The sequence below is a fragment of the Canis lupus genome, chromosome 27, assembly GCF_003254725.2.
Source record: "Canis lupus dingo isolate Sandy chromosome 27, ASM325472v2, whole genome shotgun sequence".
Classification (NCBI taxonomy): Eukaryota; Metazoa; Chordata; class Mammalia; order Carnivora; family Canidae; genus Canis; species Canis lupus.
The window spans coordinates 22,634,659-22,650,725 of record NC_064269.1 but is presented as its reverse complement, the minus strand read 5'-3'; the positions used below and the strand labels follow the sequence as shown (position 1 = coordinate 22,650,725).

Sequence of the window (16,067 nt, the reverse complement as noted above, 5' to 3'; positions counted from 1 at the left end):
ACCAGCCAGTATGAATTAGTCCAAGCTTCAACTCTGTCACTTAAATATCATTTCATTTCATTTTCTTCCTATTACACCACTAATTGAAATATGTGGTACTATATGAGAGTAAATCATGATATTAGTTACTATTTATGTAGAACTTACTTTGGATCATGCACTGTTATAAGTGCTTTATACCCGCTATCTTATGTAATCCTCACAGCATCTCTATGAGGTAGGAACTATTACTACCACCATTTTTTAAATGGGGAAACTGAGGTACAAATAACTTGCTAGAGGTCACTCAAGAGCAGAGCCAGGACTCACACACCTGCAGTGTGGCCCCAGTCTGTGCTTGTACCTACCACTCTACACGACCTTTCTCTTCAAGGGCCATGAGGGCCATGACTTTGCCAGCTCTTCATCTTCATGGCTTCAAGATCTTCAGCCATGCCTGATGTTTACATAAATGCGCACTCTTCATATATCTGTTCAATAACTGCATTATACTATTGAGGTCATCAGTATGAGGGAAACGGAAAGAAGGAGGTAAATATTTTGCTTGAAAGCCAGTATTTTGCTTGCAAAATCTCAACTACATATCCAATGTCTATCACGTACAAGTTCTGCTTTCCACGTAACTGTAATACACAGTTCCACTAAGCTTTTCTCCACTGTATAATGAGGATCCCCTTTCCTCTGGTTTCCAAGAACATGTTCTTCCATGTTTTCTGAGCTCTTATCAGCAGTGCTTTTAACATCCATGTTTCTACCAACAGTCTGTGACTTTTTAGATATTCTCTCAGGCCTATACCTTTTCTCTACTACATCCCTCACCTCCTTCTAAGTCCTCACCAGCAGCACCTTTAATTTCCACATTTTTACCAGCAGTCCATTTCAAAGCAAGCAAGGCTTTTTCTATCCTGCTCCTCAGAGTTCTCCAGTTCTCTGCCCAATGCTCAATTCAAAACCTCTTCTACATTTTTAGGTACTTGTTACAGCAGCACCCCATTTCCAAGTACCAAAATCTGTATTCATGTCCTATTGCTGCTATAACAAATTACTGCAAATTCTGTGGCTTCAAAGAACAGAAATTTATTATGGTTTCAGAGGTCACAAGTGCTAAGTCAAGGTGTTAGCAGGGCTGCATTCCTTCTGAAAGCTGTAGGGTTAGAACTTATTTCCTGGGCTTTTCCAGCTTCTGGAAGCCACAGAAGCCACTTACATTCCTTCCTCCTCCATCTTCAAAGCAAACAGTGAAGAATATGCAAATCTCACTCTCTCTCTGTCTCTCTTACATATACACACACACTCCTCTGCTTTTTTTTTTTTTAAGATTTTATTTATTTATTCATGAGAGCCACAGAGAGAGAGAGAGAGAGAGACGCAGAGACAGGCAGAGGGAGAAGCAGGCTCCATGCAGGGAGCCCAACGTGGGACTTGATCTTGGGTGGCCAGGACCACAGCCTGGACTGAAGGCGGCGCTAAACCACTGAGTCACCCCGGCTGCTCTCCTCTGCTTTTATCATCACATCTCCTGACCATGACCATCCCGCTTCCTCTTATAGAGACCCTTGTGATCACACTGGGCCCACCCAGATGATCAAGGATAATCTCCCCAGCTCAAGATCCATAACTTAATCATAACTGCAAAATCTCTTTCATAATAAGAAGTTTCTGGGGATTAGGACATGAACATCTTTGAGGGGCCAGTATGCAGCCTATCACACTCACCAACCACGTATAATGGGCCAGGCACTGGAAGACAGACAGTTGCATTGTAGTAAAAAGCAATATGCTCCCTGCCCTCAAGAAATGTATGATCTGGGCAGCATGGGTGGCTCAGTGGTTTAGCGCCGTCTTCAGCCCAGAACATGATCCTGGAGATCCAGGATCATGTCCCACATCGGGCTCTCTGCATGGAGGCTGCTTCTCCCCCTGCCTCTCTCTCTCTGTATGTATCTCATGAATAAATAATAAAATCTTTAAAAAAAAAACCTTAAAAAAAAAAAAGAAATGTATGATCTAGTGGGAGAGTCCAACATAAATCCCAAAACCACAATGATAATCACACCAGTGAATAACTGTAGATTGCAGTTAGTGCTCTGAAAGACTGGGAATCACAAGGGGGTTAGTGAGGGTCTCTTTGAGGTAGCAACATTCAATCTGAGGCTGGTAGGGTGATAAGATGCTAGGTAGATGAGGATTAAGAAGACTGTCTGAGTAGAGGGATCAGCAAGTGCAAAGGCTCTGAAGAAAAAGTTTGCGGGATGAAGGGAGGTGGACACAGTAGTAACAAGGTAAGGCTGCAAAGAGGAAGGAGCTAGATCTGTCTGGGACTTCTAGAGCATAGAAGAGACTTTGGGTTTTATCCAAAGCATAACAGTTAGGGGTTCAGGAATTCTTTTAAGCAGATGAATGATGTCATTACTTTGTTCCATGGAGAACAGATTAAGAGTGGGAGATGGAGATGAGCAAGAAACATTTATACTCAGTGAAGAGAAGACAGTCACTTGAACTGGGCACACAGCAGCTAAGATGGAGATAATTGTACAAATGTCAGATATATCTTGAACCAAAAAATAACCTACAGGACTTATAATTTAGTGTGACTCAAAAGTCCAGGGTATGGCCATAGGTGTGGGGTAGCATCTGGGAAATGTAGGCAGTTAAGGGAGATGAAAAATTAAAGGGACTGAGATACCAGAAAGGAAAATGAGCCATCCATGCACCTTGAAATAATATAGGAAAATAAGACTTGGTTGGAAGAGAGAAGCAGGAACCAGGTGCTAAAATCTTCAATGGATAATGGAGGCAAAGTGACCAGGCTGTCTTTCAATGATAGTTACGAAGAGATGGGGTATCACAGAGTGATGGTATTAGTAGCAGAGAGGGGTTTTACAGAAGGAGCCTGATATGGAAACAGCATTGGGCACAGAAAAGGAGATCAACATACCTCTAATTCTGAGAAAGGAAGGTGGAGAAAATGAGCAATATCCAGTAGAGAAAGGTAAGGAAGTGACCTCATCTAAGGCCAGGAGGAGCAGGACATATTTAGGGAGGGTGACGAGAAATGTGCTAATATTGAGTTGCAAAAGGTATTGTGGACAAATTTGGGTGGGAAGTTCCAGTGCGTGTTGAGTCAAGACAGAAACCACAGAGCATGGAGAGAGAAGGTGAATGAAGGCACTGTGAAAAAGGTGTAACCAGATGCATTTAACTGGTTGCGAGGTTGCCAATGTTGTGAGTTCCAACAATTCATTCCCTAGAGGATGTTGGATATTCAGGGCTGTCTATGTTTACCAGTGGTCTGGAAGGGAGGCCAGGCATATGCTTCCTCATGGTCTTCTACGGTAAGGCCATGGGCGGTTGAATCTATGTTCAAAAGTCTGAGGTTGGATAAAACTGGTACCTACAATGCTCTTACCTATATTCATCTGGCCTTCTTCCATGATTCTGCTCAAACTTCATCTCCACTATAAAGCCTTTCCTGATTTCTCTAATCTTTGTTATGCACCATAGTAACTTGTGCAGACTCCTACTGTGGCAACTATTATACTTTATTGCATTTGCTCTTTATACATTTCTCTCCCTGAATAGTTACTTCTCAAGAGTAAAAATAATGCTTGAATTATTTCCATTTGCCTAGTACAAAGCCTGATGGTCTTAGTAAGAGCTAATCAAATGAAACTCCAATCAATCATTGTTTGCTAGTCACTATTATAATATATAAATTTTAGATTTGAAGAAGGGTTTGTATACTCTTAATATAATAGTTACTGCAGTTTGGTTTACACATTATGTTTAACCTGCCTTCTCAATAGATCATTTTCAGTTAGTTAAAATTAAATACAATAGTTTAGAAATTTTGTCATGATATATATCCTTGGTCTTATACAAATTGTGCTGAATTACCCAGTATTTCTGGTATTTCTGAATTTCCCAAAATTTCAGATTTTCTAGACAATGGCTTTAGAGTCAAGCTAAGTTCACTCACTATAAGGCAGTTCCATTTCTTTTTTTTCTTTAAAATTTGAATATAATAAATTTATGTGTCAAAAATCAAACAATACATAAAAATGTATAGCAAAAAGTCTGATGGAGATTTTCCTAGTATATTTAGAGAGCCTACTGATTATTCTCTCCACTGTTTTTTTACCTCCTTCTTTTTCACACCTGATGAATATGTGGGTGAGTTCTAATCTTTTGTTGTTACAAACAGTGCTGCAATAAATACTCTTGTTTATACATCATTTCACACATTTATAAGTAAATACAAGGCACTTCCAATTAAACTAAGTATTAACAACAATGATGTCAAACTATTAAATCTATCTCATGTGGGCACATGATGTAATGAGTGCTGGGTGTTATATACAACTGCTGAATTACTGAACTCTACCTCTGAAACTAATAATACACTATATGTTAACTAATTGAATGTAAATAGAATAACTTTTCCAGCAAATATAGAGAAAAAATATGATCTTACTTTTCTTTTCCTTTCTTTTTTTTTTTTTTTTCCTGAGAGAGAGAGAGGGAAGGAGGAAGCATGTATGCAGTGGGGAGGGCAGGTGGGGAGGGAGAGGGAGAAAATCTTGGGCAGACTGCACTAAGCATGAAGCGTTTTGCAGGGTTCAATCCCACAACACTGAGATCATGGCCCGAGCTGAAATCAAGAGTCAGACACCTATTGACTGAGCCACCCAGCACTCCTGATCTTACTTTTAATTTAATGATCTCTCCTTTAGTAAAATATTTTTGATTATACTTACTCCAAAGGATGGGTCATTAAATTATTTTAAAAGTAAGAACATATTTTTCCTCTGTATTTGCTGAAAATTTTTTCCTTAATAGAAAGGATGGAGTTCTTATTTTCCTTGTTATACCAAAATTACTTAAGACTCTCAGTTAGGCTAGTGAATCACGTAAGTCCTAAAACATATCATATAAATATATTAACATATAACCAAATATTTCAATCCTAAACAACTTAATTATACTATTTAATTTAGCTTAAATAATTTAAATAAGTAATTTAAGCTAAATTAAATATTTAATTTCTATAATTAGCTTAGACAACTTAAGCTAAATTAAACTGACTTAGGGTTGAAAAGGATATTAGTCTTTTTTTTTATTTTGTTGTCATTGTTCATATTTGTTGTCAACTAAATAAGTGAATAAGAAATAAATGTAACATTATATATCAGTTATGGTGTGTAATAAATTTAACTTGAATTTAAGATACCGATAGTGTGATCTTATAAACAAAGAATGATTGATCTCAGGGATCCCTGGGTGGCTCAGCAGTTTAGTGCCTGCCTTTGGCCCAGGGCATGATCCTGGAGTCCCAGGATCAAGTCCCATGTTGGGCTCCTTGCATGGAGCCTGCTTGTCTCTCCGCCTGTGTCTCTACTTCTCTGTGTGTGTGTGTCTCTCTCATGAATAAATAAATAAAATCTTTAAAAGAGAATTATTGATCTCTGAGCTGTATTATTTCAAATACTAAATATTAGAAATAATATTTTAAACTGATATTAAAAATAAATGGGTTAGTCATAATAACTGATAATATCACCCTAAAAAAACACTCCTATCTCGTGTAATTAAGTTCATATGGTTGCAAAAGACCCCTCATTCCCAGCTTCGAAGTACTGTCCTTTACAGTAAGTGGTAGACTGATGGGCTACTGTAAATAATGTTCTCAGAACATTGGTCAAGAGGAAATAAGGTGCCTGGTTGACAGCAGGAATGACGTTAATGTTAAGAGGCATGCAGGAAAGGTATGCATGAAAGGATGTCATTGACGTCCTTTAGCTACATATTCATGGAATTACTGACATTACTGATAGAAAATTTGCTCAAATGTTACTGGAAAACAAAATGTCAGTTTAGTTAATAACAAATTGTACATTATGGGGCACCTGGGCTGCTTAGTCAGTTGAGTGTCCTATTCTGCTCAGGTCATGATCTCAGGGTCTTGTGAATGGAGCCCTATGCTGGGCTCAACCCACCCCTTCTACCTTGGTGTATGCAGAGGCATTCACGTACTCTCTCACTCTCTCTCTCAAATACATAAATAAATATTTTTTTAAAAAAATAACATTGTACTTTAAGACCAAGTAATGAAAATGCTCATAATGTTATATGATATTTTTTTAGAAAGCATAAAGACTTGTGACTAATGAGTCAGCATAGCCAAGCATAAATGGTTGATGTATATAACTGAAAGGAAAAAGAAATAAGTTGATTATCAGGAAACTTTAAACAGCAAATATACTAAGTGGCAGACCTTCCACAGAAGATTTGAAAAGTCTTGGTTGTTGAGGTATTAAAGTGAAACAGAATTGAATGCTAGAAAAATAAACTCGAAAGAACAATCCTTCTTTAGCAGAAGTAAATGCCGAAAATGACCTAATAGATTTTTTCTTTCAAAATTCCAGTATTCAATGAACACTGCCTCTAAGTGCCTCTTTTGTTGGATTTGTCTGTCAGTTTATGCATTAATTAGATTGCTTAAAAACTGCATTGTTCGCAACAACAGAAAAAAAACATGTTAAACAGTATTGGAATTGGTTAACATTCCCAGACACATGACTTTGTTCTATATTCTAAGTCAGTTCCTTGAGATATGACCGGAGTTTCCCATTATAAACTGCCTAAATATGAAAACAGTAGTGATTTAGCAGAGTGGCACTGCTGGGTTTGTTAGGAACTTTGTGGTTTTCAGTTCATAATGCTATGCATTTTTTCAGAAATATTTATTATCTGTTTATGCTTATAGTCTTTTTTACATTCTGTAAAAAATCTATCGGTAAATAGCTCTATATAAAATGACTTTGGCAATAGGCATTAAAACATGAAAATACTTACTGTTTTCTATGTTTTTATAAACCTTTATCTTTTGGAGGTCAGCCAAAGCATTGACCCTAAATAAATCCAGATATGGAAAGATGTAGCTGCTGTTTGAAAAGGAAGAGGTATTAAACCAATCTGACCTATGAAGCCTAGAAATAGTAGATGATTTAACTTAGCTAATATCTCTAAAGCACCAATGATGGTACATGGTTCAGGCCAGAGGAAAGGAAAGGTGAGTGCAGAGAGATTGCAGGACATAATCAGTATCTTATATCCTAACTTCAAAATATAACTCTATTTGTACCTTTCCACCTTGTACCTAAATTCATTTCACTGTGAAAATAGTCACTGTTCCCAAAACATGCTTAGGGAGTGAACCATAAGGGGAGAGGTATAAATGGGGCAAAGGAGGTTAGGAACAAATATGTGGAAATGTAAGAGCTCGTTCCAAGGTACAGCTTATGACTAGAGGAATGCACAGACGGAAAGGTTATGGGAGAAGATTAGAAAAAGACCTCATGCACTAAAGCTACATTCAGTAGACAATAGGGAAGGCATAGACATATTTTGAGGGAGGGAATGACATTATTAAAATAGTACCTTAGGAAATTGAGCTTGAGACCAGCTGAGAAACCTGAAATAATTCAAGCAAGAAGCAATGAGAGCATAAATCAGTCCATTAGCAATGGGAAAGAGAAAACATATAGATATGGAGAAAATAGAATCCACAGGATATGATATCTCATCGAATATGGGGGACAAGAGAATAAGAAAGAAGTAAAAGATGGTTGACATTGGATCAAATATCCACCTTTGCTACAATCAGCTGTGGCTAAGGTAGGGTCACCTGGTAGGAACATGGCCTTGTAGGCCTGCCTCTTTGACAGGCACTACCCGTAGAGAATTAAATCTAAGAAATGGGAAAATGAGGCATCCAAAACTATTAAATTCCACTAAAAAATTGTGTATCGGGCAGCCCAGGTGGCCCAGCGGTTTAGCGCCACTTTCGGCCCGGGGTGTGATCCTGGAGACCCAGGATCGAGTCCCATGTCGGGCTCCCTGCATGGAGCCTGCTTCTCCCTCTGCCTGTGTCTCTGCCTCTCTCTCTCTCTCTCTCATAAATAAATAAAATCTTTTAAAAAAATTATGTATTAACCCCAAATAACCATGCACACACTTCAAAACTAGACTGAGATCAAAGATTATCAGGGTGAAGATTCTATAAATCCAGTTCTATTCTGTGAATAGTATAGGATCAAAATATGCCACCCCAAACTATGCCACTTTGGCATAAGGATTACTTTGAGCTAACAAGAATGGAGACAAGAGATGTGGAAAGAAACCTTCCTGGCGCTTCCGTTCTCTGCGCACGGTCTGATTCACTTGGAAGCCTAAAACCTGTGCCCTTATCCTTGTTACTTTTCTACCAGGTTATCATTCTTTGTTCAGTTACTAAATCTGATCAGCACAAGTCCTGGTCACCCTTTGAGTGACTCCTCACCATATTTCTCATGTGCATGTATACTGCATGAGCTAATAAACTGGTTCTTCTCTCATTAATCTATCTTGTATCAGTCTAATTTGCATGACTCCAGGTACAGAACATAAGAGGATATGGGGGATAAGTTTTTATTCCTCTCCTACACTGTATACATTAAATCTTTATGAGATAAAACATAAAGAAAAAACCTGATAATTCACATGCTGCTAAAAAAAAAAACAAAAAACAAAACAAAAAAACAAACAAACAAAAAAAAAAAAACAAGGAAACTGCCTTTCTGTTTGAGCTAAAGCCAGGCAATTATTTGGGGTTTTTCAATATTCAAAGGACAGGGTGGATCCTTTATATATTTTTATACTTCAGTTGATTACAGAGGTAAGAGCCAATAGCTCTCTACTGCTCTAAATAAGTAGATCATTTCTGTATCTTCCATTAGTCTCCCATGCTATACGAACTCTACTGTCCAGGTTTTATTTTTTTTTAATTTTTATTTATTTATTTATTTATGATAGTCACAGAGAGAAAGAGAGAGAGAGGCAGAGACACAGGCAGAGGGAGAAGCAGGCTCCATGCACCGGGAGCCCGATGTGGGATTCGATCCCGGGTCTCCAGGATCGCGCCCTGGGCCAAAGGCAGGCGCCAAACCGCTGCGCCACCCAGGGATCCCTGTCCAGGTTTTAATAACAAATAACTGAGATGCAAAATGTTATACCTATGTATGTTTGAACATTTTGCTGGAGATTGTTTATACTTAATTTTTTAAAAGATTTTATTTATTTATTCATGAGAGACACACACAGAGGCAGAGACATAGGCAGAGGGAGAAGCAGGCTCCCTGCGAGATCCCGATACGGGACTCAATCCCACGACCCCGGCACCATGACTTGAGCCAAAGGCAGATGCTCAACCACTGAACCACCCAGGTGCCCTTGTTTATACTTTTCATAAGATTTACAACGTGATATTGGACACAAGTGATTCCAGAACCCTGGTAAAGGGGATACCATGTTGGACTAGGACTCAAAATATCTAGTTTCTATTATGCTCTGTTATTTGTGATCTTAAACGATTCTAGTATTCTGATCTTTATTTTCCTTATCTGTAAAATGGGGTTAATAATAGCTGTAATGCTTTCTTCATACAAATGTTTTGAGGTTACAATTCAATATGTAATTTATATGGCGTTTAGAAATGTAAAGCATCATTATCTTAGGTAAGCAAAGAAGTCCTTCTTCAAACTTCAATGTATTTCTTCTATAAACACCAGCACTAACCCTGCAAGTATATGAAACATTCACAACATTGAAAACCATACAATCAGGGCGCCTCGGTGGCTCGGTCGGTTAAGCGTCTGCCTTCAGCTCAGGTCACGATTCCAGGGTCCAGGATCCAGACCCATGTCAGCCTCCCTGACCAGTGGAGAGCCTGCTACTCCCTCTCCCTCTGCCGCTCTCCCTGCTTGCACTTCACTCTCTCTCTCAAGTAAATAAATAAAATCTTTAAAAAAAGAGAAAAAGAAAAAGAAAACTGTGGAATCCCTAAGGAATGCATTGTTTCCACCATAAACTTTATAGCTCCATTTTAACTCTACTTTTTATCTTCAAAATTCAAATGAACATTTATTGTAATTTCAGATTCCTGAGCTACCATCTAGCACTAAGATCAAAACAATGTATCTTTGAACCTGAATCAGCTAAAATAAAATATACTAGACAAAATCACCCTTTAATGTATTGGTGGAATGCTAACAACTGCTGAGTGATCACCCGGTGCAAATCCATCCTTGGCCTCATGCCCAAACTGTGTTGAGATCTTTGTAGGTCATGTAAGAGATATCTGTGGCATGTTTGGCCTTGAACATCCCAACAGGTGCTCCTTCTGTCTAGACTTAAAAGGAGTCAGATAGAATTTGAACGTTCTAATTACATCCTAGGCTTCTTAGCATTTCCTAAGGCCACTGACCACCTATAATTAAAATAGTAAAAACATTTCTCAGACTAGGATAGACTATAAATACAATTGATCAAATATTCAGATCTACATATCAAAATAATGAATAAATTGGTTCTTTTTAGATGAACTATATGACAAGTATGAAGGGAACCAGCTGGATTTTTTAAGTATTCGACAGTTTTTCAATTACAAAGAATCATGTGTTTTTCAGTACAACTTCTCTGGATTATTGCTTGTAGCAATATAATTTCCTCTATTTTTTTTAACTTGTCTTCCCTTTTCCCTCTCTTGACTTTTTATCTTATTTTTGAAACATGAATATCTTTTACTCTCACCCATTAATCACTGAACACAAGAGAAATGTTTTTGCAAAGTAACTTTTCTCACAAAAAAGGCACAGCCAATATGACAAGGGAAAATGTTTATGTGATGGGCTGTGCTGCATTAAAATGGTGATGTAATTTCTAACTTCTTTTTAAAATAAAAACCCTCAATTTATAGACGTAATATTATTTAGCTTGTGGATTTGAGAGGACTAATTAGAAGCATTGGTGCAATTAGCACTCTGCTTTTGACTTTGCATTCACCACTGCCATTGTGAATCAGACCAGATCTTATGATTAAAATGTCCACAAATATTTGCAAAGTAATATTTGTAAATCAGAGCATCTCGAATGTTTACTTTCTTTTTAAGATTTTTTTTTTTTTTTTTTTTTTTTTTTTTATTCATGATAGACACAGAGAAAGCGAGAGAGAAGCAGAGACACAGGCAGAGGGAGAAGCAGGCTCCATGCCAGGAGCCCAATGCGGGACTCGATCCCAAGACTCCAGGATCGCGCCCCGGGGCCAAAGGCAGGTGCTAAACCCCTGAGCCTCCCGGGGATTCCTCCCCACCCCCCTCAAATGCTTACTTTTGAAATATTTTCAAAACCTGAGTTGCACCTCACATTTATATCTCAGTTGATTTATGCAGAATCTAATGACAGAGGTGTTAGAATGGGCACTGACATGTATTACAAATGGGCTACAGAAGTTCAGGAAACCAATCAGTAGGAATGTCTACCATATGTTATGTTAAATGTTTGGAGCAGTTGTACAGCTGTTGAGGGAATGAAGTTGCAACACAAAGACTGCCCACATTTACAACTGTAAAGTGAGCAGACCAGTTTCCCCTTGTACTCAGAAAGAATGACAGTACCATACCCATCCCAGCCTGGGATAAAGTATCATGCAAGGTCCTAGATTCTCTCCATTAGATGGTAACCAAATCCCCTTAGGCATAAGGGGATCTGTTATTTATAGGAATTGTGGTTGCCAAGCCTAAAGGGAACAGGAGAAAGCTCTTAATTTCCATCTTCCTCCACCCACTGAGAGGAGGTCCTTCAAAGAAGCAGACAACACAAAATCCCAAAAGATATAACCAACCCAAACACTCAAGACAGCCAGTTTAGAAATAAGTTTTCATTGACGGACAGAAATAGTTTACTCATAAGCCCAGACCTCTCATGTTAATAACAGTACTACTAGGCTGTTCACTTTGCTGGTTTATATCTTGACATTTGAAATAAGGACCCTGAGGGAAGTTGAATATGCCATGCCAAAATTATGGCTCTTTGGCATAATAATTATTTGGACTGGTTATTGTTGAGAGGTGTCAGACACAGGACAATCTCTGAAAAAACAAAATTATGAAAACAATGGAGAAATACGCAGCTACTCAAGGAAATCACAGCTTCTTTTTCATTCTTAGTGTAAATCTCTATAATAATCAAATGACTGTTTTCAACTTTCTTTTATAAGATTTTAAACCGTTTCAAATCATTAGACCTTCTCAGGGTTCAATGAGCTGATTGGGCAAGAGAAATTCTTGCATACAAATGGAAAATTTTCCTTCCTTTCTCTCTGTAGTTTTTTTTTTTCTTTTTAAGATTTTTATTTATTTATTCAAGAGAGAGACAGCAAGAGAGAGTAGTAAGAGGTGGGGAGAGGGGGAAGCAAGATTCCCCACTGAGCAGAGCCTGATGCAGGGCTGGATCCCAGAATCCTGGGATCATGACTTGAGCCAAAGGCAGAGCTTAACCAACTGAGCCACCCAGGCGCCCGTCTCTCTGTAGTTCTAAAATCAAATGAAATGATTTATTATGGAAACTAATTAAATGAAATATGAGCCCAAATTAAATTCGTGTCTTTTTTTCCTCCCTTTTCCTTTTTTTCTCACCACCAGTTTCTACCCATATCCTTTTGTTAGGCCTGCTGCACTAGCTATGCATCCCTGAGCCTTGCCTGAGGGGCCCCATTCTGTGTCTGAAAAATAAACCTCTCTCCCTGCTAGGCCCCAGGTCCTACCCCCTGCACACAGACAAATGGCCCTTTCCACCCCTGCTGTCAGTCAAACCCTCTCACTTCCTTCACATCACTGACAATGACTTCTCCTGTCTCTACCCCTTTAGATATGCAGCTCTTTTAAATCTCCACCTTAATTTAGCAAATCATAATATGTACTTACTATTCTTATACACATTCTATTCATTGTATATGCTAGTTTTCTTATTCGGTTGCCTATGCTGTATGTGTCCATCTAAAAATATAAGGTCCTGGGGAAAAGAGCCATGCCTGGAAAACATGCCAAGGACAGAGCCTCTCATGATGCCATGTGCAAAGAACATTCAAAAAATAATAATAATCAGAGCAGCAATACCTAGGTGAAAGGAAGGTACAGATCTTTTTGAAATAAAAACAACAAACTTAAAGGAACTCCGTGTACTTCTTAGTTCATGCCTAGAAATCAACCTTTTCTTTCCTAATCTCAGCAAAATATCAGAAAAGAGATATGAGACTACCTGAAGATATCTTCTAGATCACCGGGTTATAAAAGTACTTTGCCAAAGGGATTGGGGTTTTTGGACTTACGTTAAAGCATCCATGAATTAACAAAAATGCATAATCAACAACTCCACATAGGATAGGGAAAAGCTGGAAAGGCAAAAGTGTTTAATCTCATAATTCTCTTTTTACTCACTAACCCTATACTCGATGGAAGTGTATATTTCCCTTGAAATTAGCAATGAGCAGGGCAGAAATAGAATATCTGACTATGGAAATAGGGGGTGCTAAATTTTTCACTGCAGCAGCGTGATCTCGTTTTAACACAAAAGAGGGTTTCCACTCAATTCCTGACTAATCTTAGTAGAAATTTTTGTTTGGCACCGTTTACATATTATTTCTGGTAACTGAAATCGTGGATTGGGATGGGTTGCGGGTAAGTGAAGTTGGAACCTTACTTCAATCTTCCTCCTTCAGAATGCTGAAACGTGGGTTTATGTCTCCTAAAAGTTCAGTTTGCATAGCTCTTCCTCCCAAGATATTTAGGTGGCAGGCCTACCTGCACATCCTTTACTTTCCTTTAAAAAAAAAAAAAAAGCTGCTCTTCAGTTTTTAACGTAATTGAAGTCTTCCAATGAGTTAAGAGCAGGAAGACGGTTTTTTCCCTACACCTAAATCATCAGAAGTAATAGGCAGCTAGGCTAATTATCATCGATTAGCATAAGAATGAAAACCATTAAGGCGGCTCCCACAGTTTAATAAGAGAATGCCCTTAGGCTAATATGATTTGTAACTCATAGAAGCTTTGCATTTCCACAAGCCAAAGACCAGCCTTCTGCTTTTAGGAGCGCAGAGGCAGTCTCCCCTCCCTCTCCCACCGTCATCCCGGTTCTGCATTACCGACATCCCTCCCTCGTTTCGCACACCCGCCAGGAAAGCCCTGTTTACAGCCAGGAACGCCGCCCCCCCCCTCCCAAGACCTGGTCCCCCCACCTCCCGTGCATCGTAGCAATTGGAAAAAAAAAAAAAAAAAAAAAAACCTTCCTCTTCCTTTCCAAACTTCAAAACAGGTAGGGGGGAGGGAGGGGGGCTGCGAGCAGCCTTTCATCTCCCGTTTACAAACGCAGCTGTGAAAAAGCCCGAGGAGGGCACATCCTGTGAGCAAGTTTGCAAAGGAGGGCAGCCCGGCTGGCCCCGGCGGTTTAGCGCCGCCTTCGGCCCCGGGCGGGATCCTGGGGACCCGGGATCGAGACCCGCGTCGGGCTCCCTGCGTGGAGCCTGCTTCTCCCTGTGCCTGCGTCTCTGCCTCTCTCTCTGTGTCTCTTATGAATAAATAAATATAATCTTAAATAAAAAAAGAATGTCACTGGGCAGCCCAAGTGGCTCAGCGGTTTAGCGCCTGCCTTCGGCCCAGGGCGTGATCCCGGAGTCCCGGGGTCGAGTCCCCCGTCGGGGTCCCCGCATGGAGCCTGCTCCTCCCTCTGCCTGTGTCTCTGCCTCTCTCTCTCTCTCTCTCTCTCTGTCTATCGTGAATAAATAAATAAATAAATCTTAAAAAAAAAGAAGAAGATGATGATGATTGCAGGGGCAGCCCGCGTGGCTCAGCGGTTTAGCGCCTCCCTTCGGCCCAGGGCGGGATCCCGGGGACCCCGGATCGAGTCCCAGCAAGGAGCCTGGCTTCTCCCTCCGTGTCTCTCTTTCTCGTGAATAAATACATAAAATCTTAAAAAAAAAAAAAAAAAAGGAAGGAATGGAAGGTCTCGATAACACACAGCGCTGCCCCCGTGTCTCCGCGGCATCGCAGGCGCGTCTTTGTTACCTTCATGGTGGCGGGGGGCGCGCGGCGGGCAGCGCGGTGCGTCCCCGGCGGCGGTGCGGGGCCCGGAGCCCGGAGCCCGGAGCGCGCGGCGGAGGCGGCGGCGGCGGCGGCGGCGGCGGGGGGCGCCCGCGGCTGCTGCTCCACGTGGCGGGCGGGCGGGCCTGCAGCCTGGGCGGCGGCGGCGGCGGCGGAGGTCGCGGGCCGGCTGGCAGATTGCATCAGCAGGAAGAGCCCCGCGGCGGGGTTTCCCCAGCGCGCCCCGCAGGGTCGAGTCTCCCCCGGCGCCGCGCTCCAGGGGGTGCCGGTGTTTCCAGCGCGTTTCCACGTGCTCCGCCCTAGTTCCCGACGGCGAGCCTGGCGATGCCAAGGAGAAGGAGGGAACCCATCACCGTCGCCACTCCCTCCCCCGCTGGCCGCCAGCCCGCCTCACTTCCCACTCCCCCGGAGGAACCTTCCCGCACGTCCTGTTCAAAATCAGACAGTGGATTCCCATCATCAAAAGCAGAAAAGTTTAAACGTAGAGGACGTGTGTCTGGCTTTTGCGTTTGCCAATCTGTTTCTCCCACCCTTTGTTTCAGTGCCACAGCCCACCGTCACATGCCACCGTTTTTTGCCAGTTTCTTCTAGATCTGAAAAAAAAAAAAAAAAAAAAAAAAAAAAACCTTAATCCTTTGCCTTGAGCATATAGAATTCTGATTTGAACATTGCTTGCTAGCCCGGCTCATCCTCTGTGGGATGCCTCCCCGTTTCACAAGAGCTCCAGCGCTGTTACTTTTCCAGACCAGATGATCAGGTCAGGCACCTGAACTTTTGCTTAAATGCCCTCCTGCTTGATCACCCCCTCTGGGACCCTCCTGTTTTTGTTCATCTCAGATGAAGTCTTCTCTAGGAAGGTCTCACTGAGTCTCTCAAGCAAACCTGAGCCTTTTGTGTATGGGTGTGCTTTGTCCTTACCCTGTTTAAAAATCCATTCTCTTTGCATTATTTGCACAGATGGCACTTCATGAGATTATGAGATTCTTTTTTTATTTTTTTGAAGATTTTATTTATTTATTCATGATAGAGAGAGAGAGAGAGGTAGAAACACAGGCAGAGGGAGAAGCAGGCTTCTTGCCGGGAGCCCTACACGGG

The 16,067-nt window shown here is 40.8% G+C and overlaps 1 protein-coding gene across 2 annotated transcripts in view; it reads right to left on the bottom strand.

Annotated features, from left to right (window-relative positions):
• The window catches only part of BCAT1 (branched chain amino acid transaminase 1), a 107,394-nt gene extending 92,040 nt beyond the window's left edge, over positions 1-15,354 (bottom strand). The window contains exon 1 of one of the 2 annotated variants that reach the window (XM_025455388.3): positions 14,937-15,354. In XM_025455388.3, coding sequence (XP_025311173.2) covers positions 14,937-15,155 — 219 coding nt within the window. In that variant the 5' untranslated portion in view covers positions 15,156-15,354. The remainder of the gene's footprint in view (positions 1-14,936) is intronic. The other variant, XM_049102765.1, reaches the window with a different exon arrangement.
• Between the last annotated feature and the right edge of the window lie 713 nt (positions 15,355-16,067).